The sequence below is a fragment of the Caretta caretta genome, chromosome 1, assembly GCF_965140235.1.
Source record: "Caretta caretta isolate rCarCar2 chromosome 1, rCarCar1.hap1, whole genome shotgun sequence".
Lineage (NCBI taxonomy): Eukaryota > Metazoa > Chordata > Testudines > Cheloniidae > Caretta > Caretta caretta.
Window position 1 is genome coordinate 240702972 of NC_134206.1, and position 25445 is coordinate 240728416.

At 42.1% G+C, this 25445-nt stretch overlaps 1 protein-coding gene across 13 annotated transcripts in view; it reads right to left on the reverse strand.

Moving 5' to 3' along the window:
• CALD1 (caldesmon 1) overlaps window positions 1-25445 on the reverse strand; it is a 248389-nt gene that overhangs the window by 23548 nt on the left and 199396 nt on the right. For 8 of the 13 annotated variants that reach the window (XM_048827950.2, XM_048827942.2, XM_075122181.1 and 5 more), the window contains 4 exons: window positions 11653-11799; window positions 8361-9720; window positions 7622-7705; window positions 1351-1511 (listed from right to left, as the gene is read on the reverse strand). In XM_048827950.2, the coding sequence (XP_048683907.1) occupies window positions 1351-1511; window positions 7622-7705; window positions 8361-9720; window positions 11653-11799 (1752 nt within the window). The remainder of the gene's footprint in view (window positions 1-1350; window positions 1512-7621; window positions 7706-8360; window positions 9721-11652; window positions 11800-25445) is intronic. The other 5 variants (XM_048828005.2, XM_075122187.1, XM_048828013.2 and 2 more) reach the window with 3 other exon arrangements.

Genomic DNA, 25445 nt, shown 5'->3' on the forward strand with positions numbered 1-25445 from the left:
AGTTGGTCTTAAGAAGTTTTATTTCTCATCATTGCCATTTAGACTTATCTTATGAGTCTCTTAATCTCTTGCTACTATTTTGTTTATGGACAATGAGACTACAGGTAGTCCCAAACTAAAGCCCTACTAGACACCAAACTTTTTTTCCTCCTAAGGTGGGGTGGGGAAAGAGTGTAGAAACCCCATTTGAAGTTTTTCAAATAAGTCCTTAGCTCTAACAAGAAATAAAGCAAGTGAAAAAAGTTATATACATATTTTAGAAACAGAACTCATGTTAGTGGTGATTTGACTTAAGTATACAGAACAATTACTAACAGGACTCATGTCCTGCTATTCCATCCCGATGTTATACGACAACCTAGCTATACGGGATTTTGAATTATTTTACTTTTGAAAAGTTTGTTTCCCCATAGGAACCATTAGGGGAATGGTAGGATGCACAAAAATTCCATCTGCCACTGTTTAGAAAATTGACTAGGGAGCTTAAAGTCTTTACCTACTTCAGTAGCAACAGGAAGGAGAGATTTAGAAGAAATAAATGAAGACTACTAACTTATTTGTCTATTCCACTTCTTTGCTTTTATTCCCCCTTGCTTCCCCACTTTGTAGCAGAGATGAGCCTTTCCAAATCTCTCCCCATAAACCAGTTACCTTTAGATTTCCAACTGTAGCAGAAGTCTCAGAGACAGTTTTATTTTCTTATCTCGCTAAACCACATTAAGATCTTTCTTAAAAAGGCAGAACAGTGTGGCTGGATGTAGTTTTCACTCCACCAAATAATCACTCTTTTGTGCAGAAATCATTAGCTTCAAGGCTTGCTAGAGCAAACAACCAAAAGATCAACTCTTAAAAGAGTTATCCTAGGAGGCAAGGCTGCTCCTAGCTGGTTATATAGGGTGTAATTAAAAGCAGGTGTGTAATTGGCAATGGGTTATCTCACTCAGAGTCAGGCACCTGTGCCACTAGGGTATAAAATCACAACTCTTGACTCTTAATGTAGACTATGAAAAGATGAAGTTCATTAAGAAATGTCTAGTAGATGACAGGAGTATGGTAAAAGCAAATGACTGATCCCCACAGACGGGGTGAGTTGTTTGCTTATTGTTTACTACTCTGCTATGAGTCTCTCATTTCCCCACTACAGTGAGGTGGGCAGCAGTCCACTATAAAATAGCTTGAGATCCTGAATTTATTTCTAAGGAGCCACTGAATATTACAACCTTCAATGATGCTGGAAATCTAAGTCTTGTACTACACAGCTAAAAGTATGGTAACAGAGACCCATAAAAGGCAACAAGTCCCACAGCTCTACTCTGATATAAACAAATCTAGTGTTAATGTGTATCTTACCTAAAAATATTCTCGGTATGTTTAAGTTTATGAGTAGTAGGTTCCTGGAAACGCTCTCCATTCTGTGGCTTTGGTTCAGGAAATCCCTTCTTACGATCCCAGATAGGCTTCACCTCCTCCTTAGGTGCTTTGTCCTTATTAGCCTTGTCGTCTTTGATCTGCTTGGGAGATATTAGAAAGCGTACAACCAAAAACAAAACAAAAAGTCATAATTAGACATTGTGGATGACTGAAAAGGAAAACAAGTTTCCCACCATCAATGGGCAACTGAGCAACTGTCTTCAAATGTTGTATGGCAGGAATAGGTTGTCAAGTTCTAAAATGTGGCCTGCAACCACCCTCGCCTTCTGATCTATGTTAAATATGCAGGCAGCTGAATTCATCTACACTGTGTGCAAATCTGCTGTGGCCTTGGAAATCTCAAGCATCCTTACTTCTCACGCAATCAAGTCAGTCTCTACCACTACCTTGCCCACCATCCCCTTCCTGCTCATGTGTCTGTTTATTCACCTGTTGTGTATTGTCTAAATCATAGACTGAGCTCTCTGTGGCAGGGATTGTCTGGTTGGGGCCCTAGGCGCTACTGCAATAGAAATAATATAATCTTAAATTGATTTGCACAAAGCAAGTGCATGCTATGAGGATGTAGCCAATACAGTCAACGGCACAGGAGGTATGTGCTATACGGATGTACCTAGGACTTTCTGTGTCATAGCAGGTGCATACTACCTAGCTATTACAAGTAAAGTTTGCAATAGTCAAGTAGTTAAAAATTATGTTTCATAGCAATATTTGCTTTGATAAATGTGTAACTGGGGTTATCATCACCTGTACCCCAGTCTAAACAGTGACTAGTGGAGGAGGATACTGTTGGATGTGAAGCTCTTACGCCTATGAAGAAGCAGATGTTTTCTCTGAAAACATTAAGGCAAGATTCCCCCCCTTCCCCTACAAGCCTTTGCCCGACATAAGTCTGACTAAGATCCAGAATCATTATGCACTAGTTTCACTCTCTAATCCCCACCCAGAAAATTCTGGACTGAAAATTATTTATTATCGCCACTGATGGCCTGACCCCAGCATGCTGAGTCATGGTTGGATGCTGATGGAAAGTGCAGGATATGGCAATTGATTTCAGTTCTTCTGTTCTGTGGACAGAATTATTCCCACTAAGTAAATTAGCTAGACCAGCAGCCAAAACAAGCTTTCAATAGCAGTGGAGGAAAATACCAATGTTAACCCAAGGAAGATCTCCTTTTTTGCCTTTAGCTTTGCCATATTTGGGAAATGCTCTGGTGGGCAGCCTGAATATCATTTATTTGGAGAATTGTCTGAAAACCTTTAGCAAGCTGTACCTATATTACTCTGCATCCTATTGCCCTTCCATCTGATCTGAAGAGAAAAATAAATCATCCTATTCTAGGCCAGATTTTTTTTAAAAAAAGTACTCCAAGCTGCGTCTAGTGGAAAAGCCCACTACACTATTTCTATCCTTCCTCCGCTCAATGCACCTTTCAATAGCCAACCTCCAAGGCATCCCCTCCCACTTTTCAAAAGCAGGAGCCTCATGGGGGGAAGGGGAGCGCTTACAAAGCACCTGACATGACTGCGCAGCTTGAACCCCTAAGACCTGTTCTGCCTGGAGCTGGCGTTAAGTGCTGTTCATACAATGCCAGTACCACAAGTGACAGCTATCATGTGGTGTGGACTACAAGTGTGTGTGGGTGGGAGGGGATGAGTTTTCATACATTCTGCGTGAATTTGCTTCTGGTGACAGATGCCGGCTATACAATTCTGAGAGAAAACTGCTCTGTCCTTAGAATAGGCAGCAGCAATGCACGCTTCCCCTATACTGCCCTGCTAATGAGCCTCAAGGTATGTCCACGCTGCAAAAAAATGGTGTATTCTGAATTTGGATTAGCTAACCCCGGTTAAAATAGCAGTGAAGACACAGCAACTCAGCTTTTAACTTGCGATAGCAGCTCAACGTCAACCCCAGGCTCCCCTATAGGTTTTAACTTCAGCTGCTAACCCGAGTTAAAAGTCGAGTTGCAGCATCTTCGCTGTTAACTCAGGTTAGCAGCTCAAGTTCGAGCCTATAGTGGAGACTGGGGTTAAACCTGAGCTGCTAACCTGAGTTAGAAGCTGAGTTGATGGGGTCTTCACTGCTATTGTAACCCCAGTTCGGTAACCCAAGTTAAAAACACACCTTTTTGTGCAGTAGACATACCCTCAGCTACGACCAAGTGGAATCACGTTAATAGGTAAGAGGGGAATTCCCTTTCCATGATCACGGATTCTTTGGCCTTGATGCTGTGACTAGCAGCAGCCAAGCCTATTATTGCTAGGGGCAACAGTAGCGGCTTTGAAGATGTGAACTCCTAACTTCTAGGAACCAGTCAGAGACAATCATTTCTGTTAACTCACTCTAATGAACAGTCATCAGCTTGTAATGTCTTTTGGTCACTCCCAATCTGGGCAAGATTTGAACCAGTGATGTAATAACAGAAAAAAGCTCTGGCTCTCATTAGCAATCCCCTGCACTACTCAATCCCTTTCTGAGTGATTTAGAGACCTGGGGTGTTGATTGTTTCAGGATTTCAAATGCCAGGACTTCTGTGTTGGGATTTTGAAAGGGCAGAATTTCCTTTTATGAGATTTTCATCAAGTCCCTTCTAAGTCTCATTAAAAACCCATTATGTCAGCTGCCTGAGCTGCAGTCCCAGCTGGGGCAGGTAGTGTATCTTACATCTTAACTGAAATTGCTAAGAAAACTAATAGTAAAAAAATACGCTTTTAGAATTAATAGGCTAGGGAATCCCTTTTCATGGGCTAATAGGATTTGATTTAAAAGATTATGGTTTCTTACCAAGTGTGTGAGGGGGTGGGGGAGGGCAGGGACACACACACACAAATAATAAACACAACTGGGCTTTTTGACTAAAAAGAAAAGGAAGATAAAATAGGTTATCAGAGAAACACTTCAAGGGTTTAGGGCCCAATCCTGCTCCTGTTAATTTTAATGGCAGAACAGCCATTGACTTCAACAGAAGCAGGAACAGCCCCTTTCATAGCAGTGCACCCTAAAAGTGACAGAAGTAAACATTTTTGTATGCTTACACATCTCAGTGAATTAGGGATCAATCTATCTCACACTGAAAGGAATGGAAAGGCTCCTACTGATTCCAGTGGAATTAGATCAGACCTGCAGTAGTATCTTCAAAAAACACAGCCCATTTCCTCCCACAGATCCTGACCCTCAAATCAAATTGAACGTGACTGAAATTTTTCTGGAGGTTTGTAAATTGTTCGGCTATTTTTATTTTTGCCCATTTCTCCATCTCCAGGTTCCTGCTAGGAATGTAAATTAGAACTTGAGATGCAACATTTCCACCCAGAGTTTGAACACCTCAAAGTTTTGGTTCTGTCAATTATAGAGATGGCAAACTTTGGTTCCTGATTTGGGTTCAATTTTGGAACGCCCCAAAAAGCTGTGGGCATCTAAAGCTATCTCTAGGTGGCAGCTGGGAGCAGGATTCCCAGCTTGGGCAGACAGAGACCCACTAGCTCTGCTCAGGCTAGTGTGCTAAAAATAGCAGGGTAGCATGGGTGGCAGCTCAGGCTAGCCACCTGAGTAGAAACCCACACATACCCCCTTGGGTATGTGCCCAAGCTGCTGTGCTACCGCTGGCTACGTTGCTATTTTTAGTGTACTAGCTCAAGAAGAGCTACTGTGTCTCTGTCCACCCAAGCTGGAAAGTGCATGCCCAGCTGCAGTGTAGAGGTACCCTAAGGTTTAGGTTTGGGGCCCATCTCTATCAAAGTAGAGATACCTTTATACCATGAGAAAAGGCTGCTTTTGCAGCCTGTCTAGCCAAACCGGAAGCAGGACATACCAGGAGTCTCATGTCATGAGAAAACTTGTTCTGCTGAACTTTCCAGACCAGTTTTGCAGACCCAAATGTTGGGACAGTTCAAAGAAGCAGCCAGACTTTTGGTTGCTAAATTGAGCTTAACCTACACTGTGAGGGCCAGATTCTGATCTCACTTACAGTGGATGTGCACTGGTGTAACACAGGTACACAGGCATAAATCTGAGGTAACAGAGAGAGGAGAAGAACGCCCCCAGATCTAGTCAGGCTTACAGTCTCGCAACTCTATTAATAACTACATAACTTGTCAAAATACAGGCTTTGTTGAATTTTGTGTATCACTGTCATGGCAGGAGTGTACTGAAAGGCTGCTCATCTTGCAGTAGTGAGAATATCATTCTTGTCCTAAGCCAAAAAGCGATGGCCAAGATTTTTCAAAAGGACTAATGATTTTGGGTGTCCAACTTGAGACACCTTTTGGGAGGTGGGTGTTTAGCACTTTCCAAAAATGAAGCCCTTTAAAGGTGTCTTAAATTGAGCATCCAAAAACTGAGGAATGCAAAATCTCTAATCCCTTCTGAGAATATTGGCCATTATCTTTAAGGGTTCGCTCTTGCAGGCTATACTCATGGGGGTCCTGTGAGATGCAGAGCATCCTCAGCTCCGACTAACTTCAACGGGAATTGAGGGCACTCAGCACTGTGCAGGATGAAAATCTAGCGAGGCCAAGTGAAATTGACATTATTGGTCATATATTTATCCAGCCCCTTTTTAAAAGAATCTCCAGTATGATCTGATTTTGTGTGGTGGTAAATTCCACAGGCTGACTCCTTGTTGTGAAGGAATATTTTCCTTGCATTTGCTTTACACGCATTCTTTGACCTTGACGCCGTGACTACCAGCAGCCAAGCCAAGCCAAGCCTACTGTTGCTAGGAGCAACAGTAGTGACATTGAAGATGTGGATTCCTAACTTCTAGGAACTAGTCAGAGAATCATTTCTGTTCACTCACTCTAATGAACCGTCATCAGTTTGTAACATCTTTTGGTCACTCCCAACCTTGCCCTCATTTCATTGAGTAACTCTTTCCTCGGTTTTGTGAGGCAATCAGAGTGACTGTTCAGTTTTTAATTTAACCTTCACTATCGTAAGTATCTCCATGAAGAGTCCTTTAACTATTCTCCTTTGCAGGCTAAATTATCCTAATTTTACCAATCTCTCCTCATATGAATTATAAACATTCTTCTACCTTCTTCATTGCCCTCTTTGATCTTTTCAATCTCACCTCTGTCCATCTTCAATTGAAGTATCCGAAACTGGACACTGCACTCCAGAAAAGTCTGTAGCATCGTTTGCTATCAGGCCTGATCCTCAGGGTGGGAATAATCACCTGTAATATGCTGAGTTCCACTAGCTGCTTTCCTACACCCCAAGATATTGGGTCAAATCCTCAGCAGGTGCAAACCTGCTGCACTGATTTACAGCAGCAGCAGATCTGGCCATCGGGTTCTCCAAGCAGATACATAGGCAGGTCATCCTACCTTTACTAAATATCCATCCAGCAGGGCTATAGCTTACTTTATACCACATGGATGAGCTTGAGCCCAAAGGGGCACAATCCTGCACGGCCCTGAGCACTCTCAACTTTCTATTAAAGTCAATGGAAGTTGAGGCACTCGGCACCTTGCAGGATTGTGCCAAAAGCAGGTCCACTGCACAAATACTAAGCACCTCCCTCTGTTTGCCAATTACAAATCTGAGGAGTAAATGGTTCCCAACCTTATTTACTTACCATACAGTAAAACACCATGGCACCAGCTCCTGTGTTTACAGTAGAAATGCAATGCAGTAAATTTTGTAGAATTTCTCTTTAAAACAAAAAAAGAATCTTGGGTCTGCAAGGTTTATATAATTAGGCACTGGATTATTTGGGGGAAGAAAAATCATTAGTTAGATCAGTTAAGTGGCCAAAGGGACCTGGAAGCATCCATGATTATTATGAAAGTAGGTCTCAGTCACAAGAGTAAAGTTCGTAGTAAAGTGGAGGAAACCAGGGAAAGGTGATTAGTTGGAACAATCCTGAGAAATCAATCTCCAGGGCCCAAATCTTGCTTGCATCACTTACTTGAGTGAGTCCCACTGAAGTCACTGGGATACTCGTGTTACGTAAGGCAAACAAGATTTGGTCCTAAGGCCCCAATTAGAAAAATACTTAACCATATGCTTAACACATGAATAGTCCCATCCCTATTGACGTCAATGAGACTATCCACCTGCTTAACGTGAAGCATGTGCTTAAGCGTTTTGCTGATTCAGGCCTTTACGCTAAGGGCCCATGCTGAATTTGTTTAAATTCCTGAACATTTCCTTATAGCATCAATTTTTGTAGATCATAATTACCTGCTGTTTTTTGAAGGTGGGTTGAAGTTTCTCGTCTGGTAACTTTTCCTTTTTAGCTTCCACTTTAACCTCTTTTTCTTCCCCCTTTTTATTTTTAAGATGAAAATGTCATTCGACAACAAGCCCTGTCCCCTCCCATTTGCCAAAGCTGTGCTCACATACCCGTCTTGTGCTGCCGTGCCCACATCTCCTCCGTGTGCAGCTGTGCTTGCTCTTCCCCTCGCAAGGGACTGTGCTCCCACACCCACTCTGGACTTTTGTGCTTACTTCTCCCTTGCCGTGCCACTGTGTTCACCTATCCCAGCAGAGAGCGCCCCCAGCCGTGCTTGCTTCAAACAACATACATTTACAGTCAGCGCCCTTCACACAGAGTTTCCCAGGTGCCCACATATCTCCTGTGTCGAATTGTGCTTTTCCATCCCTCGGGCGTTATTGCACTAGGCTTAAAGCAACAGGAAAAGGCAGCGTTAAATTGTGCAGAGATCTTGACATGCAAGGTTTTCCTTTGCAGGATCTCAGAGCCAGGGTGGGGAAGCATAAGTGTGACATGCATTGCATTATTGATAAGTGGAAGCAAAAAGCTTTAGTAAAAAGGAAATCAAATATTTATGGAACAGAGAGTTAGTAGTTTAAACACAGGGACAGAATTGTGAGTAAATTCCAGTCCAATTTTTTTTCTTGCATTACATTTCTCACAAATCACAGGCATCATCCGTTTGGTGCAAAATGTTTACTGTACCTGTTTTCTTAGGGAGACTGTTTGAGGTTTTTCCTCTTGCACCTTCTTCCCTTTTACCTGTTTTTCTTCTATTTTCTTCTCTTTTACCTGTTTATCTTCTACTTTTTTGTCTTCAATTTTTTTCTCTTCTACCTTTTGTTTTGCCTTTAATTTCTCCTCTTCTAGCTTAGCCTTTTCTTCAGCTGCTCTCTTCTTCTCCTCTGCCTTAGCCCTCTCCCTCTCTTCTGCTTTCTTCTTCTCCTCTGCCTTAGCCCTCTCCCTCTCTTCTGCTTTCTTCTTCTCCTCTGCCTTAGCCCTCTCCCTCTCTTCTGCTTTCTTCTTCTCCTCTGCCTTAGCCCTCTCCCTCTCTTCAGCTTTCTTCTTCTCCTCTGCCTTAGCCCTCTCCCTCTCTTCTGCTTTCTTCTTCTCCTCTGCCTTAGCCCTCTCCCTTTCTTCAGCTACTCTCTTCTCCTCCTCTGCCTTAGCCCTCTCCCTTTCTTCAGCTGCTCTCTTCTCCTCCTCTGCCTTTGCCCTCTCCCTTTCTTCAGCTGCCCTTTGCTGTTCTGCCTGAATCCTCTCCCTCTCTTCTGCCTCAATCCTTTCTTTTTCCTGGGCTGCTCTTTTCTCTTCTGCTTCAATTCTCGCTCTTTCTTCTTCAACTTTTTTTTGTTCCTCTGCCTTAACCCTCTCCCTCTCTTCTGCCTCAAGCCTTTCCCTTTCCTCTGCTCTCTTCTTTTCTTCCTCAGTCTTTTCCTCTTCTTCATTCCTAAGCTTCTCATGATCTAGAACTAAAGCTAGATTTATGGCCTCCACTCCTGCCCTAGGCTCCCCTACCAGTAGGACACTCATATCATTCTCTGCTTTGTGTTTCTCTGCATTGACATCTAGGGTTTTTACTTCTAATACCACCGGTCCCTCTTCTTTGTCTATTGTTTTCTTTTCTATTGTTACTTCTACCTGATTTTCCTCTATGGTTCTCTGTTCTGGCTTTTCCTCCTGCACCTCCTGCTTATCTTTTTCTTCTTTCTTTTCTTCTTCTTCTTCTTCTTCATCTTGCCTCCAGTTGTTCCTCTGGTACGATGTAGTGACAGTTTCAGCTTCATCAATCTCGTAACGCCCTCTGCGGGTTTCAGTCTTTTCCTCTTTCCCCATGGTCTCATTTTCTTCCACACTGTTTATCTCTCTCCCACTTGGTAGTGACAAGCTCTCATCTGTGACTGTTGGGTCAAACTCCTTTTGACGGTCCAGGGCTTCCTGGAGACGCTTTTGGCGTCTTTCCTCCCTTCTTGCCAGTCTCTCCAAGAATGCAGCATCGTCTTCCCCTTCCCCTTGAGTGTTTGTTAGTGTTGTTGTTGAACGTTTGGTCTCCTCTTCTGCCACACTGTACAGAAGTGACAACTTTGCATTAATCAAGTACCATAACAAAGCATTTGCTTAGTTATTTTCCAGAAATAGAATACATTAAAATTATCACATGGCTCTAGAATGGGATAGGTTAGATACTTTAAAGATTTACCAAAACAATGCTAGGGATAACTATGGCATTTCTGCCTTTTATGAATTTGGTGTTTCATAATAATGATGACTGAGAAAGCTTTTCCTCCATGCTCCTGAGTAGCGACTCTATCCCACACCTATTGAAGTCAATGGGAGACTTTCCATTGACATATGTAGGCATTAGATTGGTCCCTAGAGCCTTGGAACAACTGAATTAGAGACAGCCCTGAGGAATATTTGGAAATGTTTTGTTTGCTCTGTGGAGACCTTCATCTTGGCTTGATGTGTTCAATAAAGCTGCTAGCTCTTTCCCTTAACATGAAGTCTCATTAATTAAAAGCTCTTAATATAGGACCAAAGTCTGAGGTCCTTACTCAAGCAAAACACACAAGTACTTCAATGGGAACATCTCTACTAATGGGAAGGTGGCTGTTTCTTTCCAGTGATGGTATAAGGATTAGAATCCAAGTCCCCAGAGCTTGGGACAGCTGACATTGCCACATTCCCACTGGGAGGCATATAACACCCTATCCAAGGAGCACTATCTAGAGTGACATCACATTGCAGACCTCTGATTGGCAAAGCACACTATTTAACCCTGGAGGGTGGCCCAGGAAATTATCTGGGCAACAACATGGATTTTTGGTCAGCTGTGACTTAGGACAGAACCTTGCTTCCTGATCTCCAGTCTCTGACCCCAGCCTGAGCCTGACCCTAACCCTAACTCTGCCTCCTGATTCCATCCTGCTACTACATCTGGTCTCCGATCCCAGCCTGACTCTGACTCTTGCTTACCAATCCCAGCTCTAGTGATTACTCAGGTCCCTGCTCACCGACTCCGCCTCGTGGCCATCCTTGGCTGGTGGCCACGAGCCCAGCTGTGACAGCTAAACATGCCCACCTATGCCCCAGTTCTGTACAAATGGCCTCTGCTGAGACTGCCTGCAAGTGGGGGAGCAATTAGTGAAAAAAGCAATTGTGATACGGACACTGGTCCACCAGGAAGTGGACTGAGTCTACCAATCTAATTTCATACATGCCATTGACTTGCCATCGGTACCAGTACTGGATTCCATTGCCAGTCCCCCGAGGGATCTAGGCTCCTTCAAACATTTTTTTTTCCACTGAATGCATCCGATGAAGTGAGCTGTAGCTCACAAAAGCTTATGCTCAAATAAACTGGTTAGTCTCTAAGGTGCCACAAGTACTTCTTTTCTTTTTGTGAATACAGACTAACACGGCTGCTACTCTGAAACCGTTCAAACAGCTGTGGTATTGTTCTTCTTCTATATTAATTTTTCCCTTTCCAGATGTTTTTGCTTTGTACAGGAAAACGGTTAGCATCCATGAACAAGAACATAGCTATTTTCCCAACTTTCCCCTGCTCAGTAAGTAGGGTTCTATCTACTAGGCATGGGAGCTAATGGAAGTGAATTTCAGATTGAGGTCTAGATTTGACCTATCTGCTTGATGCCATAATGAATATTAATGATTCCTTAAAAGGTTATGAACAAACGTCTTATTATAATTGTAGGTTTGCTGGAATTTTATTTATTTACAAAGATATTCTTGAATGACAGAAATACTTAGGGCTCAATTCTTCCACCTTTGCTCACAATGAGTAGTACCTTCATCTCCAAGCAGTTCCTTTGACACCAGGGGGACTTCTCACAGGGTAAGGTCTAATTCAGAGTAAGACCGGCAGAATCTGGATCTTAATTTCTAAAACTTGAAGTATATGCTCTAAATATATCGATTACCTGGACTGAAAACTCCACCAATTCATCTATACACAACCAACTGTGTAGAGGCTTACTTGTTCTGGGCATTAACTTCTGGTTTCTCTGTCACTTGTCCTGTTAGATCATCATCTTCCTTTTGCCGCAGCCTCTCCTGTCGAGCCCGTCGACGGCGTTCTCTGGCGGCTTCTTCCTCATCATCATCATTTCTTTGATAGGCTAGTCTGCAATGCATCATTTGAAAGGGGTTAATAAAGATAAGATGATATATATTCATATATTTTATGAATGATTTGTGCAACATTAAAGATACCTTCAGTAGTGCTAAGCATGTGATTTAAAGGGACATTCTCAAATACAGAAGTTTATGCCAAAATTTTACTTCGCTTTTTCAATTATTCCTCTCTTTGACATCACAGCTCCAGATCAGACCACCATAGTGTAGACATAAGGCTGAAAGCCCAGTGTGTTCATCTCCCCTAGAAGATTACTGCAATGGAATTCATCCGGACTGAAAGGGATGCAAAATAAAAGTGAAGTAATTTGACTGCCTGCAAGGATCTGGAAGGATCTTTTCTCCTACGTCCATCACTGCACAACAGGCTGTGAAGAATGAGTGGGTGGAGGAAGGGATGACTTCTTCAGAAACATTATGAATTAGCCACTGCTGGAAGCAGAATATTGTCCCTGATTAAACCAGTGGCCTAATCTGTTTTGGCATATGTTAGCTTCCTCTCAGTCTTACTCTTTGTGAAAGCATAGCAGCAGTGCATGCTTCTCCCCATGTCCCTCTTACCAACACTTTGCCTCAGCAAAGGCTTGTTGTTCTCCTCTGGACTCTCTGTAATTTGTCCACATCCTTCCTAAAGTGTGGCACCCAGAACTGGACCCAATATTGCAGCTGAGGCCTCACGAGTGCCAAGCAGAGTGAGACAGTTATTTTCTGGGTTCCACATATGACACTCCTGTTGTTACACACCAGCATGATATTAGCCTTTTTTGCAACTGCATCACATTGTTGACTCATGTTCAATTTGTCATCTACTATAACCCCAAGATCGTTTTCAGCAGTACAGCCATCCAGCCAGTTATTTCCCATTTTGTAGTTGTGGATTTGATTTTTTTTCCTATGTGAAACACTTTGCTTGTTTAGTCTAGAGAATAGAAGTCTGAGGGGAGTCATGATAAGTCTTCAAATATGTGAAGGGCTCTTATAAAGAGAATGATGATCAATTGTTCTCCATGTCCACTGAGGGTAGGACAAGAAATAAATTGCTAAGTTTACAGCAAGGGAGATTTAAGATAGCTATTAGGAAACTCTTTCTAACTATAAGGGTGGTTAAGCACTGGAACAGGCTCCCAAAGGAGGTTGTGGAATCCCCATCACTGGAGGATTTTAAGAAGAAGTTAGACAAAACACCTGTCAGGGATAGTCTAGGTATATTTGGTCCTACCTCAGCACAGGGACTTGACTAGATGACCTCTTCAGGTCCCTTCCAGCCTTCATTTCTATGATTCTATGATTCATGCCCCCCTCTCCACAAGAGCTTTTAACTTTTCCTTTTAATTGAAAGTCCGTATCACAGAAAATGAAGGGTGTCTGCAGAGTGGCCACAAGTCGTGGCAAGGTTGGAAGGAGAGTTCAAAGCAGAAGAGAAGGGGCAGGGAAGACAGAAAAAAAGCCATTGACATTTGCCATTAATTTTAAGGGGTACCAACTATTCATTTAGTTCTAAAATGGAAAGCAAGTGAAAGCAATAACAAACTAATGGGGTCTTAACTATGTTCCTGGAGGCAGACTCAGGGATCCCTGAGATGCAAATACACTGAATAAACTGATTGCAGAAGGACCACTTAATAATGAAAGACTCTGGCCGCAAGGAGCCTTGTATCTTTTTAGTCCTGTCAGAACTCCAGCTGTGAGAACCATCTCTTATGGCTCTGACAATACTTTGACAAAGGAGTTCTGTGTTTAGCCTCTGGCAGCTGGGTAATGAGCATGGGTGAGTCAATTTCCACCACACCTTGTTAGTGGGATGTCTAAACCATGACCCTAAAAGATGATGAAGTTGTTTACTCTTCCCTCTATACACAAACAGAAGGCTCATACACAGCAAAGTGAAGAAACCCCCGTATGCCCTTTTTGAAAATCACCAATCTGCCCAAAAGTTAAAAAGGAAAACAAAATATCCTTAACCTGCTATATATGTCAGATGAGGGTAAAACTTATGTTTCCTGTTTTTAGGCCCCTATAATACAAATAATGAGTAAACTCCCCCACCCCCCGGTAATATCCCTCAAAGTGGTAGTAACTCTTTTAACTGCACCTAGTGTATATGTTATACCGAATAGCTTGCCTACAGTATATAGGTACATGCATGAAAACAATACAACTATCAGATATCAGACACTACACGTAGAGATTAACTTTTATGTTGGCATGTGTGTGAATTCATTACTTTTCCTCAATATTTGATTAGTAGATGCAATAGCAATAATTACTAATAGTATCTTAGTTTTCTGTAGCGTATTTTACCCAGAAATGTCCCAAATTACTTTCTAGGCTGTTTCTCAATGGACTACTTCACTCATCTCAGAAATGCAACTATTTCTGGAGTAAAACACAGCAGCCTTTACAAACCAGTCACACTGTGCAAAAGTTAAGATAGGAGGAAAAACTCCTCCAGTTGAAAATGCAGGAGGGAATAGGTAGGCACAATATAATTAGCATTGGTAACAATAACCTTGGTATTAAGAAAATTTCTCCAGAATCCTTTACGGGATAGATTTTCAACTTGGATGCTCAACTCCCATTGACCTTCAAAGAGAGTTAGGCAATAGGGAAATCAATGGGAGTAAGGCACCTAAGTGCCATTTGTGTGCTTGACAATCTATTCATCTGACTATAAAGCGCCTTCTACCAATCCTAACTCTTTCATATCTTTTTCCACACTGTTCTGTATTCATGAAATGCCATCCATATTCAGCCATAGGTACTGGAACTAGCGGTGCTGCTGCACCCCCAAGCTTGAAGCATTTCCATCATATACAGGGTTTACAGTTTGGCTCAATGGCTCTCAGCATCCCCCACTATACAAAAGTGTTCCAGAGCCCCTATATTCAGTTCACAAATACTACCAACCTTGCCTCAGTCAAATCCCTCCTAATATCTCTCTTTCTCCCTCATGCCTGAAGAAGCAACTAAGAGTATGTCTATACTACAATGTAAGCCCAGGATTAGTGAGACTTCTGTCAGCTGACTCATGTTAGGGAACCCTGGGCTTGTGTGTCTACATTGTATTTTAACTCTTTGCTAAGACTTTTCTAACCTATGCTTGAACCTAGGGCTCTGGCATCCACACTATAATGCACCGACCTAAGTCAAAGTAACCATATCCCAGAGTCCCAAGTGCCCCCTCCCCGAAATGTGGCCGTTTTAGCCCTAGGATCATGGTGCACTGTGGGAAAACTTTACTGCCCACCTTGCACATTACCAGAAAGCACCTCGCTTTGTAAAAGGTTTGATTGGTTCGTTCTCCATTGCAAACTCAGGACGCTCTCTGAGAGTGTGCTTGCAGATCGGTGATCAGAAGAGAATGGGATAACGCAGACCTGAGCTGCTGCAGTTGGCAAAGGGGTGTGTGTGTGTGGCTTCTGTTTTCAGTAGAGTGGATTGCAGATTGTCGGGATAGAGAGGACTAAAGAAGTCGCCCCATGAAATTGTGGGATACTTCTGGCTGATTCCAAGTCAAGCGAGCCTGCGTCTGGACTGCAAAGCAATAGCTTAACTCGAGCTTGGACCCTCCAGCCCTGCAGAGCTGTGGGACCCTGGGTTAACGCAATTGTAGTGTAGATGCAAGGGAGGTTAGGCTTGAGCCTGGCCTCAAGCCCGGGCTTCCGCTGCAGTTTACCATTAAAAGTACATAAACATCTCCAGTGGAACCACCAATACATGCACCCACTGTATGTGAGTAACTACGTACTCACTGATGTGATGTGACTGCAGCAACCCATGTCCTTCATCACTCTCTCTCCCACACTGTTTGTTCCTCTCACTAGTTGCATCACATCTAAAATTAGACTGGAAGCTCTTTAGGGTGAAAACCCTGTCTTTGCATTTATGCTGTCAATCATCTAGCACACTTTTAATGCAAATAGTAAATAACAAAATAAAGAGGCCCAGACCTCAGTTCTACATATCTGGGAAGAGCTATTTGATAACCATAATAACCTTTGTTACTTCTCTATAATCCACCCTTGGGGAGATGTTTTGATATGCTGAATCCACAAAAACCGCACTTAATCAACCTTGCATCCATTTGTCACGTTCTGCATAAGTGTTTCTTTCCAGGTAAGTCTCTGTATTCCGTTAGCTACTCTGCTATATTAAGGTGAGAAAACAGCTTGCACTCAACAGGTACTCCACACTTTCTGACACCTGATACATCTTATTAAACATTCAGATGAAAGAAAGATGGCTGGAAACTGCCTCCTGCCTCTCTACCAAAGATGACGAGCTCTTTATTCACATGATGATAGGAAAAGAGCAGAAAGTTGGCTGCTTCTTTGATTACATTCTCTATGCTTATGACATGGAAAATAAATTGTAAGCTGTGATCATTCAGCTGTGTCAAAGTCCTGAAGTGTGTTAATGTAGCTCTCTTGTTAATCATTAGTAATAAGACCTTATTACTATCATAATACCTTATTACGGTGTGTGTGGAATACTGGAAACCAAAAATGCCATTTGCCCCACAGGACATTTCCTACTCTACAATGTGGATTCTATTGATTAACACTGAGTTCCTGCAAAAACAGACATTTGTCACTGCAGAACAGGTGGAATAATTTTTAAACCTCCAGGGATGAAATCCTGGCCCCATTGAAGTCAAAGCAAAACTCCCATTGACTTCAATAGAGCCAAGGTGTCATCATAGGACTTTATATAACAGATCTGTAGACTACAGCTGTGTGTGAAACTCATGGTTTTGGTTTATACAGGCTCCCACAAACTTTCTCAGGTTTTGGTTCATAAAGATTTTGTACCCTCTGCATTTTATTTTGAGTTTGGGATTTGAATAAAGCTAAAATACTGAATGGGAATCTCAGCCAAGGTTAGAATGCTTTTGTGCCATAACCATTCAATACAATCAGGCTTCAGTTGGTTTCCACTTGGAACCACAAATCAGCTCAAACCTCAAACTCATCCCAGGCTTTCTGGTTTAGAGTTTCTTTAAAAAATGTTGCCCAGCTCTCGTATGTTATATTACTATTATTACTTGTACTTATCTATATTATGGTAGCACTGAAATGTCCCAATCAAAATGGGAGGCCCACTGTAGCAGGCATTGTACAAACATAGGAAGATGTGGTCACTGCCCTAAAAAGAACTTACGGGCTTATTTAATACAACATGCAATTAAAGAAGAGGAGGGAATGTGGGGAATTCATCAGGGAATGGAAGGGGAGGCAGAAGAAGGTTGCAATGAAAACATGTAGTTCCACTGATTATTTATAAGCTGAACCTGATGGTTCTAAATCCTTACAGGGTTATTATTTAAACTATATTAATAAATATCAGCAATCGCCTAACCCAACTTGTCACGAACCTCATTCAGTGGTTGGCAAAAGCAGGAAAATAGATGTCTTAATTGCAGAGATTGCCAAGGAATCCAGATGTGACAGGGAAGTGACAAACTTAAGCTGGTCTCACCACTCCACTAGAGAGGGGAAACTGAGAATGAAAAAGACACCTGTGGGTCTGAGCAGAGATTCTAGGTGCAGGGAGCCAGAGGGGTGCAAACAATTTCAAAACAAAACTCTCAGCCCCAAGGTTTCTGAATTTTTGTAAATGGTCCAGCTTCCCTCCCTCCAGCATGTCCCCCATATACTAGTAAGCCTTTTTCTCTTCTCCTTGAAAACACTGCCACAGGTGGAAATAGCATGCTCACTCTACCAACCAATGCACACTGAACCAGCTGCACAAACATGCACGACTGTAGGCTTAATAAAATTTTCTATTGCACATGTCCAGTAAGCTATTTTCAAATGGCTATAATTTTGTTATCTTGAACTGTTTTATAGTTTGGGTCCTGCACATCTTGGAGATTGCTTTCTCTCTGTGTGTTCCAGCGGGGGGAATGAGATCAGACGGTGTATACATCCAATTACTGTACTGGTATGTGTGCTATCTGCATAGCTTATTTCTAAGGCACGTAGAACGTTAGTATCTAAACACCAAGAGAGTGGATCACTAGATCTGTACGGCTGGAGGCTGGTGCCAGAGGAGGGACTTCAGTAGAAGACCCTTGACACCAGCCTTAACTCACAAACTGGGTCCATCAGAGTTGAGTTAGTTAGCCTTTAGTGCTCATTGAAAGGCCTGTCTATTTACTCAGGCTCTTCCTGAGGGGATGGGTGGAGTGAGGATGGAACTGTTTTTATACAGGTTGGGGAGTTCCCTTTGTGTTATTGTTACGGTTGCCAACAGTCCCTTACTACAGGAGACACCCCTTATTTTATCATCTCTGTACAACAAGATCAGGAGTTGCTGAATGCTGCAAAAAGTAGCAAGAAATATCCCTGGCAAATGTAGTGGAGTACTGCTTATTAATTATTATTGTAATAATTAATAATATCTCAAGAAGGGGTGGGGAGGAAATGCTGAGAAAAAAGTCCTTTATTTTTACATACAATGTTGGCAACCCTAGTTATTGTTGATATTCTGTCAATTTATAGTTACTACTGCATATGTTTCTAACGTTTTATTGTGCAAATACTTTGTATTGTGACAGAAAAACTTCAAAACTATGAGTATAAACAAATACAATCCATTTTTTCCCAAATCTAGCAAAAGTACAAGCTGCCAGTGAGAGTTACATTTATGTCAAGTTTCATGTTTCAAACTTCAGCTGTTTTGCTCACACCCTACCTAAAAAGTGTGGTAACATTTTTTTTTTTACTAGAAACATTCTATTTTTTCCTCTTACTCCATCATACTCAAAAAGAGTTGCAACGATTCTGCTCAAACTTGTTAAAAAAAAAGATTCACCTTTGTGTATGGACCTAGCATAGAAATGTTAATGTTTCAGAGAGACGTGTAAGTGAAAGCAGGAGGTTATAGTGGAAACTCAGAATCATGACTATAGGGATCCTGGCTTAGCCAGCATAATTATCTGTATGTGCATTAATTTTAGTACTTAATAATAAGATCTTTATGTCTTATGCTTTTGAATTTGACTCACAGGATTTTGTTTCTCACATCGGATTTAGCAGAGAAAATAATAAAAAGAACCATTGGTGGGCCACTAAAGTCAGACAAATTAAAATGAGAAATAAGGCACAAATTTTCAACAGTGAACATGATTAACCATTGGAACAAACTATCAAGGGAAGTGGTGGATGTGACGGGTTGGATCACAGAAACCCCCTTGGGACTGCCAACTGATGTGCTGAGACTACTTCTGAGCCCGTTTTCCCTGTCATCTTGGGACTTCAGAACCCTGCCTTGTTTGAGCCAAACACGCTAGCCTGCTGCAAACACAGACCCAGGTCTGAACTATGTCCCACAAACTGCAGGCTTAACTGAAAACAGCTTAAGAAGTGTTCCTGTCTCCAACACTCAGATGCCCAGCTCCCAATGGTGTCCAAACCCTAAATAAATCTGTTTTACCCTGTAAAAAGCGTATACAGGGTAAACTCATAAATTGCTCACCCTCTATAACACAGATATAGAGAGATATGCACAGCTGTTTCCCCGCCCCTCCTCCCCCGTCCAGGTATTAATACCTACTCTGGGTTAATTAATAAGTAAAAAGTGATTTTATTAAATACAAAAAGTAGGATTTAAGTGGTTCCAAGTAGTAGCAGACAGAACAAAGTGAATTACCAAGCAAAATAAAATAAAACACACAAGTTTAAACCTAATACAGTAAGAAAACTGAATACAGATAAAATCTTCCCTCAGAGATGTTTCAATAAGCTTCTATCACAGACTGGATGCTGTCCTAGTCTGGGCACAATTCTTTCCTCTGGTACAGTCCTTGTTCCAGCTCAGGTGGTAGCTAAGGGATTTCTTATGATTGCAGCCCCCTTTGTTCTGTTTCACCCCCTTATAAATCTTTTGCACAAGGTGGGAATCTTTTGTCTCTCTGGGTCCCCACCCCTCCTTCTAAATGGAAAAGCACCAGGTTTAAGATGGATTTCAGTACCAGGTGACATGGTCACATGTCCTGTGAGACCCCAAGCCTTCATTCCTCCCAGCCTGACTCACAGGAAGGCCTGCAAGCAAACAGAGCCATCCACAGTCAATTGTCCTGGTTGATGGGAGCCATCAAGATTCCAAAACACCACTTTGTATAACTACACTTTGCATGTGCAATGGCCCACACTTTGCATAACTACAATAGGACCGTAGAGTTATAGTTCATATTTCTAGTTTCAGATACAAGAGTGATACATTTATACAAATAGGATGACCACACTCAGTAGATTATAAGCTTTGCAATGATACCTTACAAGAGACCTTTTGCATGAAGCATATTCTAGTTACGTTATATTCACACTCATTAGCATATTTTCCTAAAATCATATAGAGTGCAACATCACAGTGGATTCTCCATCCCTTGCTGTCTTCATATCAAGACTGGATGCCTTTCCTGAATTTTTGGGCTCCTATTATGCCCTGTAATATACAGGAGGTCAAAGTGAATGAACACACTTCTGGCCTTTAAAACTATGAATTTTCCTGCCATTGACAAGACTTTGCCTTTTTCTTTCTCCAATACCCCTGCTGTTTCTCATGTATTTTTGGTCTTTTTGTCAACAGTTTCTTAGCTATTTCAAAGATCTTCCTTGAGGACATATTCTGGGTGGGCTAACTACATACGCATTCCATCAGTGCAGCTCTCCAGGGGCAATGAAAAGCATGGCAGACCTTTACATACAGTGGTCTCACCTGTGTCTTCTGCACAATTGCAGCTTTTCTTATTCCTGATGTCCTTATTCACTTTGTGTAGCCTCACTGATTTTAAAGGCATTATTTTCACTAAGTAGAGATATGTTTTCAATATGAGTAAGGGAATCAGCATCTGGCCCTAAGTATTTTTCTTTCAGTCTTTGCATCCTGAATATCCTGCTTTTCCTCATGATTCCTATTTTTGCTGATTTTAGGCATCAATATGAAACACTGGCAATGTTAAATAGGGTATACTACAGCAATAAATGAAAGCTCATACTAAGCCAGATGCTCCTCTCTTTATATCAGTTGAGGATCTGGCCCCTTGCATTTTTCTGTGAGAGAAAAGATAAGTATGGGAAAGAAAATTTCCTTCTGACAGATCAGCTTGTATCTATCATTCTTTGAGGTTTGTTCCCCTTTGATGTGGTGGCGCATTAAACCCTTGCTCTTAACTAAGGAAAGAATAGATTCATTCATCCGTTTAAGGGAATCTGCAAAGAGTGGAAGCAGAATGTTTCACATTTTGGCACAATGTATAAAAAAGTGATCAGCAGTCCAATGATCACAGGGGAAAGTGATTCCATATTAACGAGAATGCTACTTTGTGGTTACCTAGTCATTCCTGCCTAATAGCAGGAGAAAGGCAAAAGGAGGAACATGTTTGTAGGTAAGCATTGTATGCTCAGAACTATGCTTAAGCACCTGGGATAGATCCTGCCTTCCAAAATCAGAGGCCTCCATTGAAATGTGGGCCTCAGTTTTTCCTGGTAATTTGGCATATCCAGCACCCTTTTCACCCCCACAGTTCCCTGGTTCATGATGACACAATTGTTTTATCTTTAGATCCAGGTCCTAAAACCCAGACCTTGCAGTTGAAGCCAGCATATCATATCACTGCCTTATTGTGTACAAAGGCAAAATGACTCATGCGTGCCCCTGTTATTTTTTCATGGCAGAAAACTGATGATCTGTTTCATAATGTGAAATGCAAGCAGATTCTCTGACCACATCCAAATAGCTCTGGAAATTGCCTCTGAGTACCTCAGCACAAATCACATGCAGGGCTGTAAACATGAAGGGTAAAAACCTTCAGCTACTGAAATAATGTCAACTTTGCCTCCAACATATATTATATGGAGATAAAAGGGTTTGTTGGAAGTGTCCCAGTAAAGTTTGTAATTCTCTCAACATGTGGAGTCTATAATGGTTTGCAGTTTCACTTCATCCACAATAGATGAGCAATGTACAGTATTAAACCTGTTTTAATTCAGAGGCTTTAAGAAAAAGACACAACAGTAACCGAGAAGAAAACAATAATTAGCCAAGTTTCTTATGGGCTTTGATCCACTGACTGTTAGTCTATGACTGCTTTCCCTAAAGCTTAGTGGAATTCACCCAGAAATCAGTTTGCCCTAAATATTCATATTGGGCCATTCAAAGAAGTGCACATAACAAAGATTTAAAGCTTGAATCTCAAAGGAAGACAGTAAAAGTTAATCTGCATCTGCGCATGCCATTGTGATCATTGCTGTATTTGTTGCTACTGTAGCAAATTGCTTTCTATTCTATGTGACCACCTCTACTTTTTAGTGGTTTATTACAAATGTCATATTCCAAACCACAATAGGTCAAACCCTTACTCAGTCCTTTTCAGGCAACATGACCATTGAAAATAATGGGCTTTTAGCCTGAGTAAGACATGACATCGGGATTTGTTTCACAATATTACCCACAATTGCTGCAAACGAAATCATCAACTTTCCTCTCACTGCAGGTATGTGCAATGGGGCACTGAATCAGGCTGGGGTCTCTAGGCATGACTGTAACATAAATAAATAATAAATGAAGCTCTAACTCACTTTTTACTGATTTCTTACTCGGCCTAAACTCCAAGTGAAGTCACCAGGAGGTCTGCTTGAGTAAGGAAGACTGAATAAAAAAGCAAGCAAAGATTTCAGGATTCCGCCTGTACAGTACTTTTGTAATTTAAGAAAAGATTCCTTCAGTTTTATTTTTTTATGAAATAGTAGATTGGGAGAGTGAAACTTTTGAATGTGGTTTTATTTTTACTAATTTACCTTGACACCGTTGCTAATTATCAGAAATATTTAAGGCTGAAAAAAAGTTTTTGTTGCTACAAGCCTATTTTCAGTCAACCACGATGCTGAGTTCAGCAAAGGTGCAATCACATAAGAAAAACTGGTGGGGGGATTGGAGTGAAAGCACATGATGAGTTCTGCAGCCTTTCTGAAGGGAAAATCATTGGGATAGTAACAAATTAGAGGGCACATGCCCATTTTCCACCCTCAGTCAGCATTTACACTTATGAAATTCTGGAAATTTCCATTAAAACAGACTGCAGGATCACACACAGGGTTGTTCCTCAGCTACAGGCTGGGGCAGAAAGTGAAACAGGATTGTGACTAGGAAGCAGAGCCCAGATCCACAAAGATACTCAACACCTAAACCCCAGATTTAGAAGGCTAAATCTGGGTTTAAGGTATCTAAATCCCAGTTTTGGCTCCACTGTGAGGAACAAAACTCCCATCGAATGCTGTAGGCACCTAAACTCACTCAGTGCCTAAATTTTCAGGATAAAAATTCCCTCTGGGCCTAAGTGTCTGCCTCTAGGCATGCGCATTGCTGCCTCCCTCCCACTTAAACTCCAGCAATAAACCATGGGAAGATACACATTCAGCTGCCTAAATCATGGTCAGGGCCCAATCCAGTAGGGGTGCTCAAAGGCCACCTAGCAGGATCCATCCAAATTCAAAATCTGGCAGGAGGTGGAGGTGTGCCCACATTACAACTTTTAGTCCAGTGATAACAGCACTCACCTGGTTTGTGGAGACCCAGGTTCAATTCTTCCCTCTGCCTTGGGGTGGGTGGGGAGAAAGTTTTTGAACAGGGATCTCCCACTGCTCAGGAACGTACTTTAACTACTGAACTAAAAGGAGCAAGTTGGGCACCACCAGCACCTCCTGCCATTTTGTGTGGAGTGATGCAGGTGCCTGACTCATTCCCACAAATAATGCCTTAGGCGCCCAAGCTGCCTGACTCTAGGTGGCAGGTTCCCATTCTGGATCCCTAGATCGCTAAGTAGAAATAGGTACCTCCCTGCTGGACTTAGGTGCCTATCTCCATGAGAAGGCCAGGACTTAGCATACACCCCTCTTGTCAGCATCTCCCATTGGCTAGCTTAGATGGCTTCCACCTAGAGTACTGGCTTTTGTGGATCACCTTCTAAAGCACTTATCTCTCCCCATTCTATAGGGGCCTAGGCATCTATAGAATCATAGAATCATAGATTATCAGGGTTGGAAGGGACCTCAGGAGGTCACCTAGTCCAACCCCCTGCTCAAAGCAGGACCAATCCGCAACTAACTCATCCCAGCCAGGGCTTTGTCAAGCCTGACCTTAAAAACCTCAAAGGAAGGAGATTCCACCACCTCCCTAGGTAACGCATTCCAGTGCTTCACCACCCTCCTAGTGAAAATTTTTTTCCTAATATCCAACCTAAACCTCCCCCACTGCAACTTGAGACCATTATTCCTTGTTCTGTTAGGCTTACTAACTCAGGCTTTGTGGATCACAGTGTGTTCCTCTATTTTCTCGGAGCCTAAAAGTTAGGCACCATGATGCTCAGAGTTGCAACACCTCAGTCCCTTTGTGGATCAAGCTCCTATTGAAACACAAGAGTCTGAAGTCATTGCAGAAGGGATAGCTTACAATTACTGACCAACTGAACTGATTTCTGTACAAATGTTCTGCTCTCATCGAGTCTTTCCTGATATCCAAGCCTTTCTTTAAATACAAGCAAGGAGGAGAATTTTACTGAATTAAACCATCCCATCTGCAGCCCAGACACATTAAGCTGTGATCCTATCAGAGCTCACATACTAAGCAGGACTGGGCCTGCTCAGTGTTGTATTTGAGAAGAAGTGCAGCACAGACAGCTTTCCTGGTAATTCAGTAGGTGGAGTTTTTTCCTATAACTTACCCACCAAGATGTCAGAAGAAGATACAAGTTATATAAGATATCAACAGCCTCCATCCTACTACAGTTATACCTTAGACTTTCTTACACATGGTAGTAGCATGTAAACAGCCTGAGGGATTGTACACAGGTGTCTTTACTAGGCCTTTTACAAAACAACTATGGCCTGGTCTACACCGATGGGGGGATTGATCTAAGTTACGCAACTTCAGGTATGTGAATAACGTAGCTGAAGTCGACGTACTTCGATCTACTCACCGCGGTGTCTTCACTGCGGTGAGTCAACTGCTGCCGCTCCCCCGTCGACTCTGCCTGCGCCTCTCACGGCAGTGGAGTACAGGAGTCGACGGGAAAGTGCTCGGGGGTCGATTTATTGCGTCTAGACTAGACGCAATAATTCAACCCCCGCTGGATTGATCACTGCTCGCCGATCCAGCGGGTAGTATAGCCACACCCTTAGTCACTGTACCTACCTCTGGCTCAACTCTGCTGACAGTAGCCCTGGTAGCAGATGTAATGCAAACAGAGTTCCAGGGGACCCTTGGTATGTTAAGCACCTAGTCTTATAACTCTGCTCAGAGCAGCACTTACGGTTGTGGTGCGCACAGCACAAGTTTCCTCCAGCACATGCTACCTTGGTGGCAGCAGAAATGAGAAATGTAAGCAAAGCTTCACCAGTGTAGGCTAGGCCTAGGTGGTAGTGTGGGACTGTAATGGGAATGAGCTTAAACCACTTTTTGCTTCATATCTGAATTTTGGCCTGTAATTGCAGTAATTTTTTTTTTTTTTTTTACAGATAATGTGGTCTAAATTTATTTTTATTTCTAGTGTTGATAATAATAACCAAAAAAAAAATTGGATGCACCCATCCAAATTAGCATATAGGAAAGAAGCTAGGATCCAGGAAATGCAAA